This window comes from Vigna unguiculata, chromosome 8 (genome assembly GCF_037176805.1).
Source record: "Vigna unguiculata cultivar grain cowpea cultivar isolate G323 ecotype 2 chromosome 8, ASM3717680v1, whole genome shotgun sequence".
NCBI classification, from domain to species: domain Eukaryota; kingdom Viridiplantae; phylum Streptophyta; class Magnoliopsida; order Fabales; family Fabaceae; genus Vigna; species Vigna unguiculata.
This window is the reverse complement of record NC_140799.1, coordinates 28,249,535-28,274,136: the sequence shown is the minus strand read 5'-3', so window position 1 is coordinate 28,274,136 and position 24,602 is coordinate 28,249,535. Positions and strand designations below refer to the sequence as shown.

Genomic DNA, 24,602 nt, shown 5'->3' with positions numbered 1-24,602 from the left:
ATTTCACTAAAGTTCATATTTCCCTCACGTGCCACTCCATCTTTTGTAAGTGAAAAAAAATTAAAATTCATTTTCCATGTCAGGTAGTAATGTAGTAGTCAAAATGCGGGAGTCATTTAATCATTTTCCTTTAATATTTTAGTTTTATTATATAAGTATTAGAATCATACTATCAGCTCGTTTGAACACATTCTTATTGACTATAACTTGTTGAATATCTAATGAAGTTCCATCTCCTATTTTAATAAATCTCTCCTCTATGTTGAAAAAATTAATTAACAAATCTAAGCTATTTTCAATAAAAATAATTAATTAAATAAAGACAGCGTGTTGAAAAAGTATGTTATGAAATTCATAACATCACTTTTAACAAATTGTCTACGTGATACATAACACTACTCTCAACTCAAAATATTAAATTTGTGAGTTTTTTTTAAGATACTCAAATTTCTTATCATATTTAATATGATAATTTGAACCCATAATTAAATTCCAAACAATATTGAATATAATATTCAATTATTAGCATACATGACATCCACTAAGCTACAACTTTGAAGTGTACCTTTATATATAAATATAATATTAAATTAGTAATATATTAAATACTTAAAATAAGTTCCTTTTTATTGGTCTACCAAATGAGTGGGTTAAAGAAACCTTGTTCTAAAAGTCTCCTTTTAAAGTGAGTTACGATCAAGACCAAAGTTAATTTGGTTTCATTACAAGACTTTAATTCGTTTTTAAATATATTTCACACTTATCTCAACCTTTGATTCAGACAACACATATCAATCTTCAGTCTAGGTTGACTCAACTCGACCGTTTGGCCCGAGCTCAATCTGTTGGACCATTCGATAGCAGGCCAACTAAGCTTGACCTTTGGCTTAAATCAACTCGGCTCAATCCTACGCCCAATATGACTTGAATCGAGTTGACTCACAATGGCTATCAATCTGAGTCGACTCAACAAGATCTTTGGTTAGTATGACTCATCTCGACTTTTTACCCTAGACCAACTCGTCTCAACCTTTGACTTAGGTAAACTCAGCTCGAACTTGAGTTTGTCAACTCGACTCTACCATCGACCTATACTGACTCGGCTAGACCTTTGGCCTGAGTAGACATGTCTCAATCGGGTCAACTCAATTCAACCACAAGTTTGGACCTTTGGCTCTAAGCAACTTGTATCAACCATCAACCTTGGTTGACTCAACTTAATTTTGCATTTAAGCCAAAGGTGAACCTGACTTGACTTAGAATAAGGTGTTCCTAACTCAACTCGACTTAAGGTGAACTCGACTTAAATTGACTTGAGGTGGGCCCACCTTACTTGGCCAGAGGTGGGCTTGGCATGACTCTACCAAAGGTGGGTCTGACACAGCTCTCCTAGAGGTGGACTCGGCATAACTCTACTAGAGGTGGGTGCGACACAACTCTTCCAATGGCGTTCAACATGAACTAACCAAAGTTGGGCCCAAATCAACTTAGTACGAGGTGGGTCTGACTTGACTTAGCTCGATGTGGGCAAAATTAACTCTAGTTGAGGTGGGCATGATATAACTAAGTTTGAGGTGGGCCCTACTCATCTCGGCTAGAGGTGGGGCTGACTCGACTACGTTTGATGTGGACCTAAACTAACTCTGCCTAAGGTGGGCTCGACTACACTCAACCTAAAGTGGGTTCGAACTAACTTGGTCCGATGTGGGTCTGACCTAACTCAACTTATGTGGATTTAACTTAACTTTGTTTGAGGTGGACCTAACTTAAGTCATTCAAGGTGGGCTTGACTTTATATAACCTTATGTGTGCGTGTCAGGACTCGACAAAATGTAAGTCTTACTCAATTTGACTCAACTTAGTCTTATGCAAACTTGACTAGCCACAACTCGAGGTGGGCCTTACTCAACTTGGCTTGAGGTGTGTCTGACTCAATTGAGGCGGGATTGATTCTACTTGGTTTGATTTGGATCCAACTAGATTGGCCTTGACATAGGTCCAACTCGACTTGACCTAATTTGATTAGGCTCGAGTGGATCTACTCAACTCGATCTGAGGTGTGTCAATTTCTGAGATGCATTCAACTCACCTCGCCGTATTTTACATCTCAAAACTACCACTCTATGCATTGCCAAATATGGCAGTTTGCGCGACGGTTCAATTGAAACCGCTACATTTTGCTTTGTGACGACACGAATTATGACCGTTTTCGAAGCCGCCACAAATTGCGGTAGTTAAAACCACCATATTATACAAAAAATAACCGTCACAATTTACATTATTTTTTGTAGATTCCAACTCAACTTGATTAGGTTGGACCAAATTGATAGGTGTAATTAATAATACAATCTTAATTTTAAAAAATGTTACATAATTAATAACATAAATATCATTTGTGCAATAAAAATTGGTAAAAGAAGAAAAATCTAATAAAATTAAAATAACAGAAAAATAATATTATAAAAGAGGACTATAAAAAATATAATAGATGTAATAAAAAATCACACAAACAATTAATTGTTATTAAGATAATAATAATATAATAATTTATAAAAGAGGACTATAAAAAAGTCTTGAGGTAACCTAGTCTTGGAATTTTATATAACAGCCCTCGTCTGATTGGATCAAGCTTTTGCCGGGGTTTACAAGTAATGCATGTTATTTTGGTCTTTCTTTCTTTTTCTCACTCCAGTTTGTTTTATCCTTCATATAGTTTCTATCAGAAGTTGCGTTTTCATAAGCATCGGTGTCAATAACTTATAATCCATACATGGACTCCCATTCCTTGCGGCTAATTGTTGGGTATTATTTGGCTACAAAAAAACCTTAATGCATTGCATACATTCATTCCATAATCATTATATAATTTTCGTTTTACAACTCCTAAAGTATCAAAAGAAATATTCGAAATTCCGAATATGTTGAGTACAAAGGTTCTTTTTCTGCTACTAAGTTGCTTGGTTTTTCATTTTTCTTCAGGCACGTCTTCGTTGGTGCGAAAGCCATTATGCAATCATCATGATGCCTCCGCCTTGCTTAGCTTCAAAAGCCTCGTCACCATTGTTGGCCCAGCTAGCTATGGTTGGTGCGAGTCTAGAACTGGAGTGAGTTGTGATCCTAAGACAAAATCGTGGAGGAATGACACGGATTGCTGCATGTGGGATGGGGTAAGTTGTGACACGAATTCAGGACACGTCATTGGGTTAGACCTTAGCTGCAGTTGCATTCAAGCTGAGTTTCATCCCAACAACACTCTCTTCAAACTCATTCACCTTCAAACACTCAGCCTAGTTTTGAATGACTTTTACGATTCTCCAATGCCTTCGGGGTTTTGTAATCTTCTAGCTCTTACTCATCTAAACTTATCTCTCGCTTGGTTTACCGGAGTTGTTCCTTCCAAATTCTCTCACCTCTCCAAATTAGTCTCGCTTGATCTCTCTACCAACGATGAAATGACAATTGAATTAGCAACCCTGGAAAAGCTCACTGTAAATGCAACTCATTTAAGGGAGCTAGCTCTTGATAGACTAAATATGTCTTTGATTAAACCCAGTTCTCTGTCTTTGTTGTTTAATTTTTCATCCTCTTTGGTCTCTCTTGGACTTCAAGGTACCGCCTTGCAAGGGAAGTTGGAAAATAAGATACTCTGTTTACCCAATCTTCAACACCTCTCTGATAATCCTGACCTCCAAGTTGAACTTCCAGAGTTCAATTCGAGCTCTCCTCTTAGATATTTGGCCATTCGTCATACCAAATTCAGTTGCGAGATTCCATTATCACTTTCAAATCTTCATCACCTCACTTACATTGATTTTTCAGAAAATAATTTCACAGGATCCATTCCTCGATGCATTGGCAACCTCTCACAATTAAATTATCTCAACCTTGGTTTCAATAACTTGAGTGGTGAGATTCCATCATCTCTTTTCGACCTTCAGCATCTTATTTACTTAGATCTTTCGTATAATAATTTTGATGGTGAGATCCCCAATTTGTTTGGCAAGCTAAGCAAATTAGAAGATTTAGATGTTACTGGAAACAACCTAGTGGGCCGATTGCCATCATCGCTGTTTGAGCTCACTCAGCTTAATTCTTTAAGCCTTTCAGCGAATAAATTAGTTGGAGAAATACCTGATAAAACCAGTGGACTTTCTATGTTAGCTTATCTGGAATTGTCTGATAATTCGTTGAACGGAACAATTCCCCATTGGTGTTTTTCTTTGTCATCGTTACTTAACTTACGCCTTGGTGGGAACCAGCTTACTGGCCCAATTGGCGAATTCTCTGCCTTTTCATTGTATATTTGTGACCTTTCTCATAACAAGCTACAAGGTGATATCCCCACGTCAATGTTTCTTCACCAAAATCTGTATGAATTGAGACTATCCGGAAATAACTTGAGTGGCCTCGTAGATCTTAACAATTTTTCAAATCTTCAAGAGCTGCACATTGTGGATCTTTCTGACAACAATATTCAATCTCTTGGCATTAATGAGGGCAGTGTTAAAAGTTTCCCGAAAGATCTTAATTTAGATCTTTCCAAGAACCAAATTCATGGAAGGATTCCAGAAGGATTTAATCATATGGCGGATACTTTGGGTTCTTTGGATCTTTCTCATAACCTTCTAACATCGGTTGGGAATCTCTCACTTTCATGGAACAATATGTATTACATTGATCTAAGCTTCAATATGTTGGAAGGAGATATTCCCATTCCCCATTATACCGCTGAATTCTTTTCTATCTCAAACAATAAATTGACTGGAGGCATCCCTTCATCTCTTTGCAACGCAAGCTCCCTTGTGATACTTATCTTGTCTCACAACAACTTGACAGGCAAAATTCCACAATGCGTTGGAAACTTGAGTAAACTTTTAGTTTTGGATATGCAAAGGAACAACCTGCGTGGGATCATACCCAGAAGCTATCTTGAGATAGAAACATTGGAGACTATGAATTTTAATGGCAATCAATTGGAGGGACCATTACCTCGCCCCGTCGTCAAATGCAAACAACTAAGAGTTCTGGACCTTGGAGACAATAACATACAAGATACATTTCCAAGTTGGTTAGAGTCACTTCAAGAGCTGCAAGTCCTTGTTTTACGTGCTAATAGGTTCAATGGTACCATCAATTGTTTCCAATCCAAGAACGATACCTTTTCCAAGCTGACGGTTTTTGACATCTCCAACAATAATTTTCAAGGCAACTTACCAGTAGTTTTCTTCAAAAACTTCAAGGGAATGATGATCGATGTCCATAATGTTTTGCAGTATATACATGCTACTGAATATACCTACAGTGATTCTGTGGAGGTCACAGTGAAAGGTAACACCATTCAGTTAGAGAGGATCTTAACTACTTTCACAGTTGTTGATTTAGCGAATAACAATTTTGAGGGAGAGATTCCAACAATCATTGGAGATTTGAAGTCATTAATAGGCCTTAACCTTTCTAATAACAGACTCACTGGTTTAATTCCACAAAGCCTCAACGGTTTGGAAAATTTAGAATGGTTAGACCTCTCCTCAAACATGCTGACGGGTGAGATTCGAACTGCATTGGCCAATCTTCCCTTCCTCTCTTTCTTAAACCTTTCACAAAACCAGCTGGAAGGAAAGATTCCAACAGGTAAACAATTCAACACATTCCAAAGTGATTCCTATCAGGGGAATTCAGGGCTATGTGGGTTACCATTGTCAAAACCATGCTATTGGATAGATTTAGCAACCTCTCAATCTCAGCAAGAAGAACAATTTGGGTTTGGTTGGAAACCCGTAGCTATTGGATATGGTTGTGGAGGGGTATTTGGAATGGTATTGGGATATCTCATATTCTTCATTCGAAAACCAGAATGGTCAATCTGTTTTATTGAAGCCATTCTTAATCAAAGAATGAGAAAGAAGAGTCACCGAACTAATGCAAATACAAGACAACACAATGAGGATCGTTGAAGAATCTGAAAATCAGTCCAGTGTCTCCACCCAAGCTATAACAGGTAAGAGAAATTTTGCGTTAAATTTCGGAAGTGTGGTGTTACTGTAGATAAACTTGCGTTATTTATGATCCTTAATCTGGTATTTGTGGAACCACAGGTGTCAAGTTCTAGTTCCACAGCGAACACACACCATTTCACCGAGGTCATTCTTCTATCCCATTCCTTTTTTGGCCTCTTTTGAAAGAGGTGTTCCTTGTACTCCTTCGGTTAGTTGTGCGTGTTTTATTAATATTATTATATGTCTGTATATTGAAAACCATAAATATTTTGTTAGAATACAATAAACGAAACATTAAAAGACTTATACTTATACAGTAAAAAGTTTCATTGATTTTGTTTAAATTTCATTTATAATAAGATAAATGTAATATGTGAGATTAACAGAGAAGATTAATATTAATATAATATTAATATGCATTACGATGTAATTATCACTAACATTAAAAAACAAACAAAAGATAAAAGCTTTGGATTTCAAATTTACAAAAACAACATTAATTTTTCTTCTAATAAATCAAATGATAATCATTAAAAATCAAATATACATTCAATTCATTCAAAATCAAATATCTATTCAATTACATCACTATTGAGACTTCAATATGTAATCCACATGGGTACACAAATTTACAAAAGTGTAATTGATTAAAATTTATAATACTTTTAAATTAATTACTAACTATAACCATTATTCTCGATTTCAAAAGTGCATTATAACAACTTTTGAAAGTTTACAATTTCAAAAAACAGTTATAAAACCATTAAATTTGTTACAAATAATTTACTATTTAATTACTTAATCCAACTTTTCCTTGATAATATTTTGGTTTGACCGGTGATTTAGTACTCTAATTGGTTGATTGGTTCATTTTGATCTCTTTATTATTTTTTTCCAATTTAATCCTATAATTTTTTTAAAAAGTTTAATTTGGTCCTGTAATAGTTGAAAAAAGTTCAATTTTTAAAAAATTTTCAATATTTTCAATTTAGTCCCTGTATTTAAAGTTTTGATTCAATTTAGTCATATATTTCTTAAAATGATTAAATTTTGGCCTCTCCAATTTGAGATCAAATTAGTAATTAAGCTTAATTATAACTTATATATACATGTTAAATTTTTATATTTTTTAGAATTTATAAATCAAGTCACTCCACCTAAATGTAAAAAATTTAAGTATTTAGGTGGAGTGTAAAAAATAAAATAATTTAAGTATTTAGATGGAGTGATTTATGTATAAATTATAAAAATTAGTTTAACATGTATATATAAATTGTAAATAAACTTACTTACTAATTTGAGCTCAAATTTGATTTCAAATTTGATGAGACAAAATTGGATCGTTTTAAAAAATAGGATGATTAAATTGAATAGAAATTTTAAATATAAGGACAAAATTGAAATTAGAAAAAAATGAACTTTTTTAAGTAATTGGAAGATCAAATTGAACATCTTAAAAAGTTGGAAGATTCCATTAAACTAAAAAAATAATAAAGGAACAAGAATGAAATTAAACCAACAAATTAGGAAAGTAAATCACAAATAAAGCCTAATATTTTTTTATATAAAAAAATCTTCAGTGAAAGGTCATTGTTAATGAAAAAAATTATTTATACAAAATTTATTTTATTGAAAAAATGTCCAAACTAAATACTCCGTTAAGCCATCGATTTATTTCTTCTAAACCAACATGTTAATCATAACTTTAGTTATTTTTATATTAAGCTTGTATTATGTGCACAAGCCTTAACAAAGAAGAAGAAAAAAAGAACAAAAAGACTTTTCATTTACATATGCTATGCTATGGTTAATATATTATTTCAGCTAGTTTTTAACATTTTCTTTAACTAGTTAAAAAAGTTATATCACTTAATTAGTTAGATTTGTTAAACAACTTCTTTTACTAACTTGTAGTCTTTTAAGTTTACTTAAAATATTTGTTTAAAGAGTTAAAAATTTAATTAAAAGATTTGAATCTGTATATTTACAGAATTGAATGACTAATTTGGTTTAAAATTTCTAAGAGAGATTAATTTCGTGTTTAAATATTAATTTCTAATTTATATATATATATATATATATATATATATATATATATATATATATATATATATATATATATATATATATATATATATATATTATTTTCATTCGAAAATTATTTATTAATTTTTTCTTTTAATATTTTCTCTAGAAGATAATGTTGTATTATTATTTTTTTAATATATTCTTTCGTTTATACGTGGGTTTTCATTATTTTCTTATGAAATAAAATTTTCTTATTTTAACCTTTATATTACATTTGTAACGTCCCATTTAATTATTAAACGAAATTAAAGAAAATGTCACGCGATAAAAACGTAGTCTTGGGGTCCTTAACACAACCCCTACAACCTGGGCACACCACGATGCCAACATAAACCAAATACAATTCTAACAAAGAGTGTAGAGTAGGAAAGCATAAAACGATACAGGGGCCGTAGCCCTAAAGAAATCATGGATAAAATAACTCCAGCCCAGATGGCTAAACAGCGGACTCGTCATTCCCTTGTTGACCACGAGAACTCCGCCCATCTACTCCCATCAATCAAATTGATGATCATCGCAAGAAGAACAGCCACATACAATACAACCATGCAACAAAACGAGTAAGCTAGAGCCAACAACATATTCATCATACAGTCAAATATATTTTCATCATCCCATATCTATATAACAACCACGCATGTTATGACTCTTCATTCAATACACTACGACTCGACTCATCCGGATACGTATAACTTAGTCGGATTCAGCAGATGCCCGCACTTATGGTGGATACCTCTGCTTATCTCCGAGTTGCTCATCCCCGAGTTATGTGTTACAAGTGTTACAATGAATCAAATTTCCCTCACTACAAGGTTAGCCCTTAATGAATTTCTGGCCTCCTACTACTCTCCCCACAAGAGTCAGTCCGCTCTAAGTGAGACTAACTGGCTCCTTAGAGTGTCAGGATGCAACCTTAACTTGAATCCTTACCTAGTTATACAGATGGGGCACCACCATAGACACCCACTAACAGGGGCCATGGAATTACGTCCCGACCACTGAAGCGTAGCCCCGGAGGTCTCACCTAGAGACCCCAAGGAATTACACGCTGACATAGACTAACACTCATAAATCAGCAAGGAAAATAATCACATACACTTTGCAGGGAAGATTTATACCAACATCCATAGACAACTCCTGTATATCACATGTCAATCAGTACCAGCTCGTATTACCAACCTTGAGGAAACATCTCCCCTCATGTCAATGTCATGCCATAAAATTACCAACCACCAAGGTTCATCGTTGTTCATACCCGATTTGTGATCGCATACAAATCTAACCACTCATGTAATATTCATATAAGATCATGCCACTCTCACCCGTCATCACATATGAATTCCCCCCCTCATCATATATATATATATATATATATATATATATATATATATATATATATATATATATATATATATATATATATATATATATACACACACATTTCAACCCATCAAAACAGATCATCCAAAATAAACACACGTCCCAAACGAAGCGTTGTCTCGCTTAGGACCTCGCTCAGGCTGAGGGGTTTCGCTCAGGCGAGACGTGCTCGCTCAAGCGAGCTCCCCCTTCGCCTAGGCGAGGGCTCGAGAAGGGAACAAAAGCACTCGCGGGATCTCGCTTAGGCGAGACCCCTCTCGCCTGGGCGAGATGCTCGCTCGCTCAGAATCACAGTGGGTCGCCTCGGCGACCATTCGTGGAAAAAGGGCTTAGGCGAGCCTCTGTTAATCTCGCCTAGGCGAGACCAACTCGCTTGGGCGAGTTTATCAGTGCCCGCCACTATTTTCACCTGTAACAGATGCGAAGACATACCACAAGCAACAATCCCACCGTATCATACATCCATATCAACAGGTAAACACAAAAGAGAATCACCAACCACATAAAATAGCATACTCGCACCAAACAAACAGAGGGTTCTAGCTTCCCGTACCTGGAATATGTTAGTACAGGACTCAACAGTAACCACGGGCACCACAGCTTTAGGTTATACTTAGGAACTGGAAAAAAACAATGGAGCAGATCACATGATGAGCTCACTACGGATTCTTAGCTGAAACAAACATGAATAAACACTGGAGGAAGTACGAGCAGGGGTTTGAACGGACTTACGAGGAGTGAAAAACTGGTTCAAGCCCACTGGATGCGGAAGGCGGCTGAACCCTAGCAGAGCTCTTTCTCACGGAGTAGAAGGGTGACGGCTAATTTCTGAAAGAGTGAAAGTGAGTGTGGGATTAGGGCAACATGAAAGGCTTTTATCCTGTGGGCCGACCTTTAGGCCCATTACTGTAGGGCAGCCCTTAAAAGGAAGCTGAAAAAGAAAGGGGGCCTTACATTCTCTCCAACAAGAAAAATTTTCGACCTCGAAAATAAAGACTCACTAGGTAAACAGATGTGGATGTGATTTTCTCATGTCCTCCTCTAACTCCCAAGTCGAGTCACCCGTCCTCCGATCCCAGATGACTTTAACAAGATTGACGGTATTTCCACGACATTCTTCGACCTTGCTATCCTCAAAAGCGATGGGTGGTACTTCCACGGTGAGGTCTTCCCTGATCTGTATATCTTCGGCTTCTAACACATGAGCTGGGTCAAACACATACTTTCTTAGCTGTGAGACGTGGAACACTGGGTGAAGGTTTGCCAACTGCGGGGGTAAAGCTACCTCATAAGCTATTGGCTCAATCCTCCTTGTGATCTGGTATGGACCAAGGAATTTAGGAGAAAGTTTTCTTGAGCAGAGAGCCCTTCCCACGCCCGTGGTTCGGGTCACCCTCAAGAATACATGATATCCCGCTGTAAACTCCAAAGGCCTCCTCCTGCGGTCCGCATAGGCCTTCTGCCTACTCTGAGAAGCCTGCATCTTATCCCTCACCATACTTACCTTCTCGGTGGTCTGCTCTAACAACTCTGGTCCAACCAACACTGCCTCTCCATCTTGATACCAGCAAAGAGGAGTCTTACACCTCCTGCTGTAAAGAGCCTCGTATGGCGCCATGCCAATACTCGCATGAAAGTTGTTGTTGTAGGTAAACTCAATCAAAGGCAATACCTCATCCCAAGCTCCCAGGTGGTCCAGTATGCATGTTCTCAACAAATCCTCTAATGACCGGATCGTCCTCTCAGACTGACCATCGGTCTGAGGGTGATAAGTTGAACTCATGGTGAGCTTGCTACCCATAGCACTCTGTAACGTCTGCCAAAACCGAGATGTGAACCGCGGGTCTCTGTCGGAAACTATGCTCGAGGGCACCCCATGAAGTCTTACTATCTCCTTAATGTACAACTGAGCCAGCTTGGCCATAAACATTCTCAAGTTCATCGCGAAGAAGTGTGCGTTATTACTCAGTCGATCTACTATCACCCAGATGGTGTCATGACCTCTAAAAGTCCGCGGCAGATGGGTCACAAAATCCATGGAGATGTTGTCCCATTTCCATACTGGTATCTCCAAAGGCTGTAGAATCCCACCGGGCCTCTGATGCTCCACCTTCGCCTTCTGGCACGTTAAACATGCCGACACGAACTGAGCCACATCTTTCTTCATTCCTTGCCACCAGAAAGTCTCCTTGAGGTCCTGGTACATCTTAGTCATGCCCGGGTGCAGACTAAGACGACTCTTATGTCCCTCCTCAAGAATTAACCGTTTTACCTCCGCATCATCGGGTATACATACTCTGCCCTGAAATCTCAGTATGCAATCATCACTCAAGGCAAAGTCTCTGGCTTCCTCTGATCCAAGCTGTTCTCTAACCCTATTCAGACCGGCATCCAACAACTGCCTCTCTGATCGAGTCCAAGAAGTCACTAGATATAGTAAGGGTACTACACTTAATGGACTCGGACCCCAACTCCACCTGTATTCTCATGTCTCTGAACTTCTCTAGTAGTTCTACCTCTTTTATCATGAGATGTGTCGTGTGTACCGTCTTCCTACTCAGGGCATCTGCCACCACATTTGCCTTCTCCGGGTGATATAGGAGCTCGAAGTCATAATCTTTTAGGAATTCCATCCACCTCCTCTGCCTCATGTTCATCTCCTTCTGGTCAAACAAATACTTGAGGCTCTTATGATCGTTGAACACTCAGAACTGAGCACCATAAAGATAGTGCCTCCAGATCTTCAAGGCAAAAACTATAGCCGCCAACTCCAGGTCATGAGTGGGATAGTTACGCTCATGTACCTTAAGCTGTCGAGAAGCATACGCCACTGCCTTCTTTTCTTGCATCAAGACACAGCCAAGTCCGAGATGAGACGCGTCGCAGTAGACTTCAAACGATTTCCCCACATCCGAAATTACCAATATAGGAGCACTCGTCAATCTCCTTTTTAGCTCTTGAAAGCTCTCCTCACACTTGTCCGTCCAAGTGAAAGGTTGGTCCTTCTGAGTAAGCAAAGTCAAAGGTGCCACAATCTTGGAGAATCCCTCTATGAATCTCCTATAGTAGCCCGCTAACCCCACAAAGCTCCTGACCTCTGTGGCCGATTTAGGACTTTCCCACTTTACCACTGCCTCGACCTTTGCTGGGTCCATTGCAATCCCCTGGGCTGATATCACATGCCCCAAGAACTGAACTTCATCCATCCAGAACTCACACTTAGATAACTTGGCATACAGTTGCTTCTCTCTCAAAATACCAAGCACCAACCTGAGGTGTTCTGCATGCTCTTCCTGAGTCCTGGAATAGATAAGGATGTCATCGATAAAGACTACGACAAACTTATCTAGGAAAGGTCGGAAGATCCTGTTCATGTAGTCCATGAACACTGCCGAAGCGTTAGTTACACCAAACGGCATAACCACATACTCATAGTGGCCATATCTGGATCTGAAAGCCATCTTCTGCACATCATTAGCCTTTACTAAAATCTGGTGGTAACTCGATCTCAGATCTATCTTCGAGAACACCGATGACCCATGTAGTTGATCCATCAAGTCGTCGATTCTCGAAAGCGGATACTTATTCTTAATCGTCATCTTGTTCAGTTGCCTATAGTCCACACACAGGCGCGAACTCCCATCCTTCTTATTCACCAACAACACTGGTGCTCCCCAAGACGAAGTGTTGGGTCGGATGAACTGTTTCTCCATCAGCTCTTCTATCTGCTTCTTGAGCTCTACTAACTCTGCCAAGGCCATACGATACGGGGCCATCGAGACCGGACCTGTTCCTGGGACTAGATCAATAGAGAACTCCACCTCTCTATTAGGAGGCAACCCTGGTACCTCCTCCGGGAATACATACCCAAAATCCTGGACAACCGGTATCATTGACGTTGCCTCTCCTCTCTCTACCTCCATATGTGTGAAGATCATGTAACATTGCTCGCTGTCATGTAGTTCCTTCATAACACCCTGAGAAGACACCAACTCAGGCTCCTCTACGTCGGGAAAAAGCAGCTTCTTCTCTCGATAATCTATCAGAATGCGATTGGCAGAGAGCCAATCCACTCCTAAGATCACCTCCAACTCCTGTAGAGGTAGACAGATTAGATTTACCCTGTACCTGCGTCCCTCTACCTCTACTGGAAGCCTAGCACACAAGGACGACGTCCTAACCAAACTCGACGTCAGAGTAGACACCGCAAGCTCACACTGCAGCTCGCGCACCGGCAGACCCAACCGTTCCACACAAGCAAATGACACAAAAGAGTGTGTTGCTCCAGAATCATACAACACACAACATCTCATCCCAGAAATCACACAATAACCCATAACAAGGTTACCTGAACCTGCAGCCTCAACTCCAGTTATGGCATAGACTCTTCCCGTCGCTTGAGGCCTGTTGCCTTTGTCCCTCCACTGATGCTAATGGGGAGTCTAAACTGGAGGGCGTGTCGCTGCCCTAGCAAGGTTGGGACAATCCTTCTCAAAGTGGCCTTCCTTGTCACAGTTGTTGCACCTACGGTAACCCTCCATACATGGACAAGCGTACCTCGGGTGGGGTCCTCCACATGTGTAACACCGAACTCGGCCTTGCTGAGGAGAAAAGCTCCTAGACCCCTGAGGCTGATGGTGGGGTCTATCATACGGTTTCCTCCGCTCCTCATGCCTGGGCTTGGACCCAGACGGTCCACCGATCCTCTACGACAGCTGTGGCTGTTGTGGGCACTGACCTTCCACCTCGCGCTTCATCTTCTCCATTACTCTGGCCTTCTCTACCAGAGCAGCATAATCCTTGATGGACAAGGGTGCCACCATCAAGCGAATATCTCCCCTGAGGTCGTTCTCAAACTTACGGCATCTACACTCCTCGTCAAGTGGCAGTGTATAGAAGCGGCTGAGGTGCTTGAACCTCTCAGCATATTCCGTCACGGTTTTCCCTCCCTGGGTCAACTGGAGAAACTCCACCTCCTTGGCGTACCGGATGCTGTTTGGGAAGTACTCGGAGAGGAATCTCTCCCTGAAAGCCTCCCATGTCACTGGCTCATCCCTCTCCTCTAGAATGGATCTAGTGCTGCTCCACTAATGTTCCGCCTCTCCCGTGAGCATATAAACCGAGAACGCCAACCTTTTCTCTACAGGGCACATCTTGGCGTCGTAGATGCGCTGTAGGTCCTTCAGCCATTGGTCTGCGGCGTCAGGACTAGTCTTCCCATCAAACTTCGCCCATTGGCCAACGATTTATTTCTTCTAAACCAACATGTTAATCATAACTTTATTTATTTTTATATTAAGCTTGTATTATGTGCACAAGCCTTAATAAAGAAGAAGAAAAAAAGAACAAAAAGACTTTTCACTTACATATGCTATGCTATGGTTAATATATTATTTCAGCTAGTTTTTAACATTTTCTTTAACTAGTTAAAAAAATTATATCACTTAATTAGTTAGATTTGTTAAACAACTTCTTTTACTAACTTGTAGTCTTTTAAATTTACTTAAAGTATTTGTTTAAAGAGTTAAATATATTTGTATCCTTCAACTTTTAGTAAAAGTAAAAATTTAGTTAAAAGATTTAAATCTATATATCTACGGAATTGAATGACTAATTTGGTTTAAAGTTTCTAAGAGAGATTAATCTTGTGTTTAAATATTAATTTCTAACTTATATATATATATATATATATATATATATATATATTATTTTCATTCAAAAATTATTTATTAATTTTTTCCTGTATTATTATTTTTTTAATATATTCTTTCATTCATACGTGGGTTTTCATTATTTTCTTATGAAATAAAATTTTCTTATTTAACCTTTATATTACATTTGTAACGTCCCATTTAATTATTAAACGAAATTAAAGGAAACGTCACGCGATAAAAGTATAGTAGCGTAGTCTTGGGGTCCTTAACACAACCCCTACAACCTAGACACACCATGATGCCAACATAAACCAAATACAATTCTAATAAAGAGTGTAGAGTAGGAAAGCATAAAACAATACAGGGGCCGTAGCCCTTAAGAAATCATGGATAAAATAACTCCAGCCCAGATGGCTAAGCAGCGGAATCACCATTCCCTTGTTGACCACGAGAACTCCGCCCATCTGCTCCCATCAATCAAATTGATGATCATCGCAAGAAGAACAGCCACATACAATACAACCATGCAACAAAACGGGTAAGTTAGAGCCAACAACATATTCATCATACAGTCAAATATATTTTCATCATCCCATATCTATATAACAACCACGCATGTTATGACTCTTAATTCAATACACTACGACTCGACTCATCCGGATACGTATAACTTAGTCAGATTCAGCGGATGCCTGCACTTATGGTGGATACCTCTGCTCATCTCCGAGCTGCTCATCCCCGAGCTATATGTTACAAGTGTTACAATGAATCAAATTTCCCTCACCATAAGGTTAGCCCTTAATGAATTTTTGGCCTCCTACTACTCTCCCCACAAGAGTCAGTCTGCTCTAAGTGAGACTAACTGGCTCCTTAGAGCGTCAGGATGCAACCTTAACTTGAATCCTTACCTAGTTATACAGATGGGGCACCACCATGGACACCCACTAACAGGGGCCATGGACTTATGTCCCGACCACTGAAGCGTAGCCCCGGAGGTCTCACCTAGAGACCCCAAGGAATTACACGCTGACACAGACTAACACTCATAAATCAGCAAGGAAAATAATCACATATACTATGCAGGGAAGATTTATACCAACATCCATAGACAACTCCCGTATATCACATGTCAATCAGTACCAGCTTGTATTACCAACCTTGAAGAAACATCTCCCCTCATGTCAATGTCATGCCACAAAATTACCAACCACCAAGGTTCATCGTTGTTCATTCCCGATTTGTGATCGCATACAAATATAACCAGTCATGTAATATTCACGTAAGACCATGCCACTCTCACCCGTCATCACATATGAATTCCCCCCTCATCATATATATATATATATATATATATATATATATATATATATATATATATATACACACACACATTCAACCCATCAAAACAGATCATCCAAAATAAACACACGTCCCAAACGAAGCGCTGTCTCGCTCAGCACCTCGCTCAGGCTGAGGGGTTGCGCTAAGGCGAGACATGCTCGCTCAAGCGAGCTCGCCCTTCGCCTAGGCGAGGGCTCGAGAAGGGAACAGAAGCACTCGCGGGATTTTTCTTAGGCGAGACCCTTCTCGCCTGGGCGAGATGCTCGCTCGCTCAGAATCACAGTGGGTCGCCTGGGCAACCATTCATGGAAAAAGGGCTTAGGCGAGCCTCTATTAATCTCGCCTAGGCGAGACCAACTCGCTTGGGCGAGTTTATCAGTGCTCGCCACTATTTTCACCTGCAACAGATGCGAAGACATACCACAAACAACAATCCCACCGTATCATAGATCCATATCAACAGGTAAACACAAAAGAGAATCACCAACCACATAAAATAGCATACTCGCACCAAACAAATAGAGGGTTCTAGCTTCCCGTACCTAGAATATGCTAGTACAAGACTCAACAGTAACCACGGGCACCACAGCTTTAGGTTATACTTAGCAACTGAAAAAAAACAACGGAGCATATCACATGATGAGCTCACTACGGATTCTTAGCTTAAACAAACATGAATAAACACTGGAGGAAGTACGAGCAGGGGTTGGAACGGACTTACAAGAAGTGAGAAACTGGTTCAAGCCCACTGGATGCGGAAGGCGGCTGAACCCTAGCAGAGCTCTTTCTCACGGAGTAGAAGGGTGACAGCTGATTTCTGAAAGAGTGAAAGTGAGTGTGGGATTAGGGCAACATGAAAGGCTTTTATCCTATGGGCCGATCTTTAGGCCCATTACTGTAGGGCAGCCCTTAAAAGGAAGCAGAAAAAGAAAGGGGGCCTTACAACATTGATAATGAAGATGATTATTATTTTTGCAATATTTTCATATATGTATATTACACTATTTATTTTAGTCATTATATTATATACACTATTTACTTTTATAACGACCAAAATTTTTAGCAGTTCACAAATAAAAATGAAATATTGTGTACAATACTATAGAAACTTTTTATTTTTTCTAAACAGAAAGCATTTCAAAATGATGGAAATAAGACTATTACATAACATAAACTTTCCAATCTATATTATAACTATGAAAGCAATTAGACACCCTCATGGCATTCTCAGCATTGCTTTCCACCGGATCAAAGCCACAAATAAGTATACCAAATATATCAGAGATAATTTAGAATTTATAATTTTTTAAGAAATTTTATGAAATTTTATTTTTTTAGTCATAATTCCCATATTACTACAAAAGAATGTTAAATTATTGATGGAAAAAACATGGTTGATAAAATACATATCACCGACCAACTTTAAAATTTTAATTGTTGTCAAAAATATATGTCACTAATGGATCTATCAATAAATTAGAATTTTTCTTATTAATAAAAATATTTGTCAGTAATGGATTTGTCTGTCGTTAAAATTCATTGACAATTTATAATATTTATTATAAATAGATATTTTAGTCGGTAAATTTTGTCAGTAAAATAGGTATCAAAGTTTTCGCTTTGGTCTTTGACCATGTCGTGGTAAGATACCTTGGTAATGGAATTCATTTAAAATCCATCATTAAATTCGTCGGTAGTGGATTTTTATTTAAAATTAATAAATTTGCTGGTAAATCTGTCAATAATTGTATTCTTTTAAAAACAAGTTAGTAATTCCATTAGTAAATTTATCACTAAAATAGACGTCAATTTTTTCACCAAAATTTAACGGAATAGTTGTTATAAAACATAATTAGAGATGGGTGAGAAGAAAAATAAAAGAAAGAGGAAGAAAAGGAGGAGATGACAACAACCGCATAGATGACAACAACAAATAATGAGGAGGAGAAGGAGGAGGAGGAGGTGGAGGATGAGGAGGAGTGAGGGCCCCTACCAAAGATGGAAGAGGGAATCCAAAGAAAATAATCTTGGACTCATATTTGTGTTTTTGTGTTGGGGGCTTCTTCCTACATTTTATTGTTTTCTTCCTACACCCCCAAATTTTTTAAAAGGCCAAAATAAACCTTTAGCTTTCACTAGGGTAAAATCCCTATTTGCTACATGTATGCCTCATTTGTGACGTACTTCCTCCTTCAGCCATGCACTTCCTTCTTGAGCACTTGCACTTCGTCATTGTGCCTTTCACCTTCGCTCATTCCTTTTCATTTCACTTCAAATGATTTCGTCCATTTCACATTGCACTTCATTTGCTCCATTGCGGAGCGAGACAAGCTATTCAATTGCACCTCAATTGTTTTCGTTGGCCAAGCTTTTGTGACCTCCATTTTAAAGTAAAAATTGGTTTCTTTCATTGGTTGGTTTTTTTATTTTCCACACAGGGTTGGATGGTTCTTGAACAGTAGTTGGAAGTTATTTTTTTGTTTACTGGATTGTTATAAAGGGGTGTAAGATTTTTGTTCCGATAGAGGATGTTTCAATTTCTTTGTTTGGGGGAACCGGATTCTGAAATTCGATTAATGTGACCGGATCTGGCTACATAACCTTACTTTGTATTCTAGTTTGAAGAGAAATCTAGTGTTGTGTATTGTCATATTGTGTGATTTATTGGCAAAGCACTCAATCATGAATAATATTATTTACTTCACTTGTCTATTTCATATCAGCAAGACACTATAATTTATAGGACTTACATTTGGTTTTTCATCTCCAAGCCATAATGTCTCCAATTATGACAAAACATAATACTATAATGACTATTAACATAAAAAAAATAACACACTAGACTCTTCACTTTTTTCTCTCCTAAAACATCATAAATACAACTACTCATAAAATCTATTGAATAACCCTTCATTTAAGTTTATTCTAACAAAACTCCGCCATAAACTTAAATACTTCTTCCATCCTTCATTTTGATTAGATTTTTGTTGTTATTGAACAACATAGTTGGCAATGGCTTTGTAAACAAATGTGCAATTTGATCTCAACTTCCCACGTGCACCATTTCCACATTTCATTCCTTCATTTGTTCTCAGAAGAAATGAAATTTTACATCAATGTGCTTACTTCTCTCATGGTTTACCAGATTCTTTGCCAACTCAATAGCGGAATTGTTATCTACTCGAATTATAACCCCCCCTTCTTGTTTCATCTCTAGTTTGTTAAGAAGATTTCTAAGCTATATTGCATGACATACACTCAATGATGCTGCAACATACTCAACTTCAAATGTTGACAATGTCACTATAGGTTGCTTCTTTGAGAGCCAAGTGAACTTTGCGTTGCTTATGAAGAATACATACCTAGATGTTTTTTTTCGGTCATCTACATCTCTGCCCCAATCACTGTTCGAGTACCCTACTAGTCTGTAGTTTTCTGACCTAGAAGTCGAGTGATAGTGTTCCCTGTATATACCTTAGTATCCTATTCAATGCTTTCTAGTGTGTGTAGCTCGGCTCCTCCATATAACGACTTACAATTCCAACACTTAGTAGTAACTATGGCCTTGTACTTGTCAAGTAACGAAAACTTCCAACAAAACTTCGATACTTGGTAGCATCTACTCAGTCTCCACCATCGAATTTAGCATGGACTTAAAACATAATTAATCATTTATTTTATGAAGCACAACATTTAATGTTATTAAATATTAAAATATAAAATCAAATATAATAAAGAATAAAAATATCTATTAAGGTAATTTTTTTATACATTGTCTCTTAAGTTTTTCACATATTATACTTATATCTTAGTTTTACCTATTTTCTTTCTTTTTGTTTTTGAAGAATAAAAAAAAAAGTTAAAGACAAACTCAATATTTTTGTTGTCATTTCTTATATTCTATTCAATTTTTGAAGAAAAAAAATCTTTTTTATTTCACTTGCTAGTCAAATATTAGTTTAATATACTTAGCATTATTATTATTATTATTATTATTATTATTATTATTACTATTATTATTATTATTATTATTATTATTATTATTATTATCCCATGAGCCTTTGTATGCTCACTTTTTATTAATATAGAAGAAAAAATATGTACTATGTGTTTTTTCATATCCAATTTTTAATTGTGACTTGATTATAAGAATTTTCTTTTATTAGTTATATCTTTGAATTTTCCATTAGATTATGATATACTATTTTTGAAATTCAAACTTAAAAAAAAAGGTGGATTGATGAAGTGTCGCAACCGGAATCGCGACGGTACGACGAATCAAAAAAAAAACGGGTTTGAAAAGAGATTTGGAGTCACCACCATAGTTATTTCTGGAAAACTATGTAAAACCATAAATATAAAGCAAGCTGCGAAAAACTAGATTTTTGGGTTCGGGAGTCGTTTATGCGTGGGGAAGGTATTAGCACCCTACAACGCCCGCCCAAGGGTGATACCTTTAATTAAACATGCAAAGTTGATGTGGTTTTCAAAATGTTAATATTCCCTAAAAATAATAAGACAAGAATATATAAAAGAAACAAAAATATTTTTTTTTGTTTTTTGGGCTCGACAAGGATTAACCTTGATCCTACGTATTCTTATTCAAAAATGAGAAATTAAGGTTATGTAGGTCTATAAAAAGATATTTGGAAAACAATTGAGAAAATGATTTGATTTTTTGGAGGTGAACCTAACAAGGACTGGTTGGCCTTGCTCCTACGTATCTCACGGTAGAGAATCAAGGATCACGTTGTTTTTATAAAAGACTTTTGTTTGAAAATGTTGATGATTTTATATTTTGAAAATTTATATTTTTTGGTATTTTTGAATTACTTGAAAATATATGTCACACGATGCGAGCGGTCGAACATACACTAAAAGAGAAAGAAAATTATTTTTAGTATTTTTGAATTATTTGGAAGAAAGTTCACACGACGCGAGCGGCCGGACAGACACAATAAAAATGAAAAAGAACATTTTTTTATTTTTTCTATATTTGTAATTTTTATAATTTTTAAATATATTTGTTTTTTTAAATAAAAGAAAATTAAATAAATAAAAGGATGAAATTATTTAAGAAGGATAAAAGTGGAAAACAAAATATGAGGTACATGAGTGATTAGTGGGGGTGCACAAAGTAAACACAACAACAGGCCAAAAAAACAATAGACAAAAACATAGGGGTGCAGGACAATCACATGTGGGAGGTGTATAAAGTAAACAAGAGGGGTGCATGAAGTGAGACAGTGGTGTAAAAAATAAAATGAGGGGTGCGTGCAGTAAATAAAGAGATGTGTTGAGCAAACAAAAACATATCTAAACCACACAAAAGGGAGGGTTGCAAAGATTAAAAAGGGGTGGTGCGCGAGTAAGGATGGATTTGGCTGCCGGCCCAAACTCTTCCTTTCTCAAATCAGAAAACCCTAAGGGCTTATCCCTCTTCCACTCAAACGCAACCTTCTCCCTCATCTCTGCCCACCAGAATGCCACCCCTCGCTACTTGTTGGCGACGCTAATCGACACTAGAGACGTTGTCCTCCGTCATAGGGCTCAATGATTTCATTCTCGCGCACCACAGAACCAGTCGGCTACTGTATCTTTCGCACCTCTAACGACCAACCAACGTTGCTACCATCACCTCCGTTCCATACCGAAGCAGTCGCCGTCGCTATTGGCTCCCACTTGTTCCCCTCACGCGGACCTTGTCTCCGTAAGACCAGTTCCCGCTATGCCCTCCGCTGCACCGCCACAACCAACCAATATCGAGAACTTGGTGCGTCGCCGTAGCTAGCTGAAGGCATCGCTGGCTTCCACTAGGGGTGTCGTCATCGAGAACCCAGGGATGCTCGACCTTTGCTTTCTCTTCGCATGCGCGACTCGAACTGCCTCTGTGCGACACCTAGGGTTGCTACCATTATTGCGCGTCTTTCATTCAAAGCTATGACTCGCCAGCGATGGTTTCCACTCCTTTGTTCATCTCTCTATTACAATTGGTTGTGGTTGATTGGAGAATATGAGACTTGAGTGTTTGGCACTGGAATGGGGGATCCGGTTTGGTGAATGGAGATTCTATGTTCTTTTATTTTGGTCTTTACGGAGATGTAAGAAGAAGGTGATAGTGATGCGTTTTTTTCGTGTTGTTGGTTTGGTGTTCTGTTTGCAGGTTGAAATGGTGATGTGATGTTGAGGTGGTGGTCCTCGAATGGGAATGGTGCAGGAGTTGAACGGGATGTTGCGGGATTTGAGTGGAGAATGGGTCTTTTATGTATTGATGATGCCAAAACTGAGCAAAGAAGGGTGAGAATTGGTGGTTGATTCTGACTGGTTATGTGGTGATGAATGATGGTGAAGGGGTTTGTTCCAAGTGTAGGCTGCAAGAGAAAGAAAATGGAGATGATGGAAATGTGTAGAATGGAGGTTGTGATCAAAGCTCTAGTGTGTTGGTTCTACTGAGGGTCACAAAAAGGAGTGAGATGGTTGGCGTAGGAGTTGGCATTGATGATAAAGTGTAGCGAGAGTTGGATGGATAATGGATTTTGGATGGATAATGGATTTAGTGATGTGTGTTTCGTTTTCAACCGTTAAAGCAACAACAGTCTCCATATACAATCATATTTGAATCATGAACCAATAACAATCAAATACAGCCAACCCCACATACGACTGATCATGTTCACACACAAGTATTAATGGTGGAGTTCTTACCTTTGATGTGGCCGCTATATCTCCCTTTGGAACTTCTTTTTGCGATGGGGATGAGGTATTTGTGTCCCTTGTCCTGGCTGACCTTTTCTCCCTTTCTCCTTCTCTGATTTTGGTTTTATTTTTTCTCTTTAGTCCAAGTGTGCTGAGAGCTAAGAAAATTGTGTCCTTTTTCTCCTTCTTGATGGCTATCAAGTTGTCTTCTGCCATCTAGCCAAGCCAATAGCTGCATTGCTACGACTGTCTGCCATGGTTGCTGCTATAGTGATACAGTGATACGCACATACCAAACATTTCCTTTTCATGCCAAGAAGCAAAAATGGCTCAAAATATGAACATTTGAATATTTTTCTTGCATGGAGAGGGAAGGGTCAGAGGACTTTTGACTTCCACTTTCCATCTTTTCCCCTCATTTTAATTAATTAATTTTTTAATACAATATTATTTAAAAGAAAAAAAACACGAAAATGATAAAAAAAAGGAAATAAGATAAGATAAAAAAACTAAAATTCAAACTAAAAATGAATATAAAGTAAAAAAAAACAATAAAATAAAAATAAAAAATAAAAGCAAAAATATATGTATTGAAGAAAATAAAAATAATAAAAAAAGAGTAGAAGGAAAATGTGAATGATGTAGAAATTTAAAAAAGGTATGACTAAAACAAAATTGTGAAAAAGAAACATTTTAAAGCCTTATTATTCATTATCTATTTTTTTTGAAATTTTTGCAAATCAATTTTATTTATCCAGACAAAATTAGGTGTTGATATGAAGAATAAAAGAATATATATTTATTTTTCAAAAGTAATAAAAGGAAAACTATCCACGAAGATAAAAATAAAAATAAATTCAAATTCTTTACATAAACTAAAACATCATATTGTTAATCCAATTGTTCAATTAAAGGAACCATTTCGTAAGATTCAAAAGATTACGTGATGAATTTGATATTAATTCTTTTAACCATTATACATGCAAACATATTCAAATATATAAAAATATCCAATAAGTAAAAAAAGATGAAATTAGGAAAGCGTATTTAAAACGGTGTCAATATCACATACAACTTTATAAAATCTTTAGTAAATTAGTTTGACTATAAAAATTAGTAGTCAAAATCCATCATTGGACACCATCTAATTCTCCGTGAATGGGAATTGGTTTATTGCCAACTTTTATTGCCTTCATAATATCCTTAACTAGTTGTTTGGTTCCTACAAACATATCTGAGAGCAACCTATAACATTAATTGTCCCACCCTAATCCCTTTGCTTAAGATCCCTACCATTAGCTAAAAGGCATGGGGTAGACGATCTCTCATGTAAAAAAGTCTTAGTGAGAAGAAGTGGATAATCATTTCTGACCACACTATTCCAATTATTTTCAATACAAGAACAATACATATTACAAGCTGACGGTTTTTGAAATGGCATTTGAAT

At 37.4% G+C, this 24,602-nt stretch overlaps 2 protein-coding genes and 2 long non-coding RNA genes across 4 annotated transcripts; 2 read left to right on the top strand and 2 right to left on the bottom strand.

Annotated features, from left to right (window-relative positions):
- The first annotated feature begins 2,862 nt into the window (after nt 1-2,862).
- LOC114195027 (receptor-like protein 40) lies at nt 2,863-6,264 on the top strand. The gene is made up of 2 exons (XM_085665534.1): nt 2,863-5,998; nt 6,096-6,264. Exon 1 carries the CDS (start codon nt 2,919-2,921, stop codon nt 5,952-5,954), a length of 3,036 nt encoding a protein of 1,011 aa, XP_085521660.1. The 5' UTR covers nt 2,863-2,918; the 3' UTR covers nt 5,955-5,998; nt 6,096-6,264.
- A 3,654-nt stretch (nt 6,265-9,918) lies between these two features.
- On the bottom strand, nt 9,919-14,654 carry LOC146884326 (uncharacterized). Its single transcript, XM_085665946.1, has 12 exons — nt 14,598-14,654; nt 14,326-14,551; nt 13,121-13,503; nt 12,872-12,982; nt 12,702-12,764; nt 12,560-12,655; nt 12,184-12,439; nt 11,737-11,870; nt 11,353-11,583; nt 10,870-11,136; nt 10,549-10,782; nt 9,919-10,017 (listed from the first exon to the last, which is right to left on the bottom strand). The coding sequence occupies exons 1-12, from the start codon at nt 14,652-14,654 to the stop codon at nt 9,919-9,921; spliced, it is 2,157 nt and encodes a 718-aa protein (XP_085522072.1).
- A 700-nt stretch (nt 14,655-15,354) lies between these two features.
- Nucleotides 15,355-23,302, bottom strand: LOC146884325 (uncharacterized). Its single transcript, XR_014984202.1, has 4 exons — nt 23,165-23,302; nt 17,181-17,276; nt 17,002-17,068; nt 15,355-15,582 (listed from the first exon to the last, which is right to left on the bottom strand). It is a non-coding gene; the product is annotated as an uncharacterized LOC146884325 (long non-coding RNA).
- On the top strand, nt 23,081-23,553 carry LOC146884324 (uncharacterized). The gene is made up of 2 exons (XR_014984201.1): nt 23,081-23,219; nt 23,297-23,553. It is a non-coding gene; the product is annotated as an uncharacterized LOC146884324 (long non-coding RNA).
- Nucleotides 23,554-24,602: the final 1,049 nt, after the last annotated feature.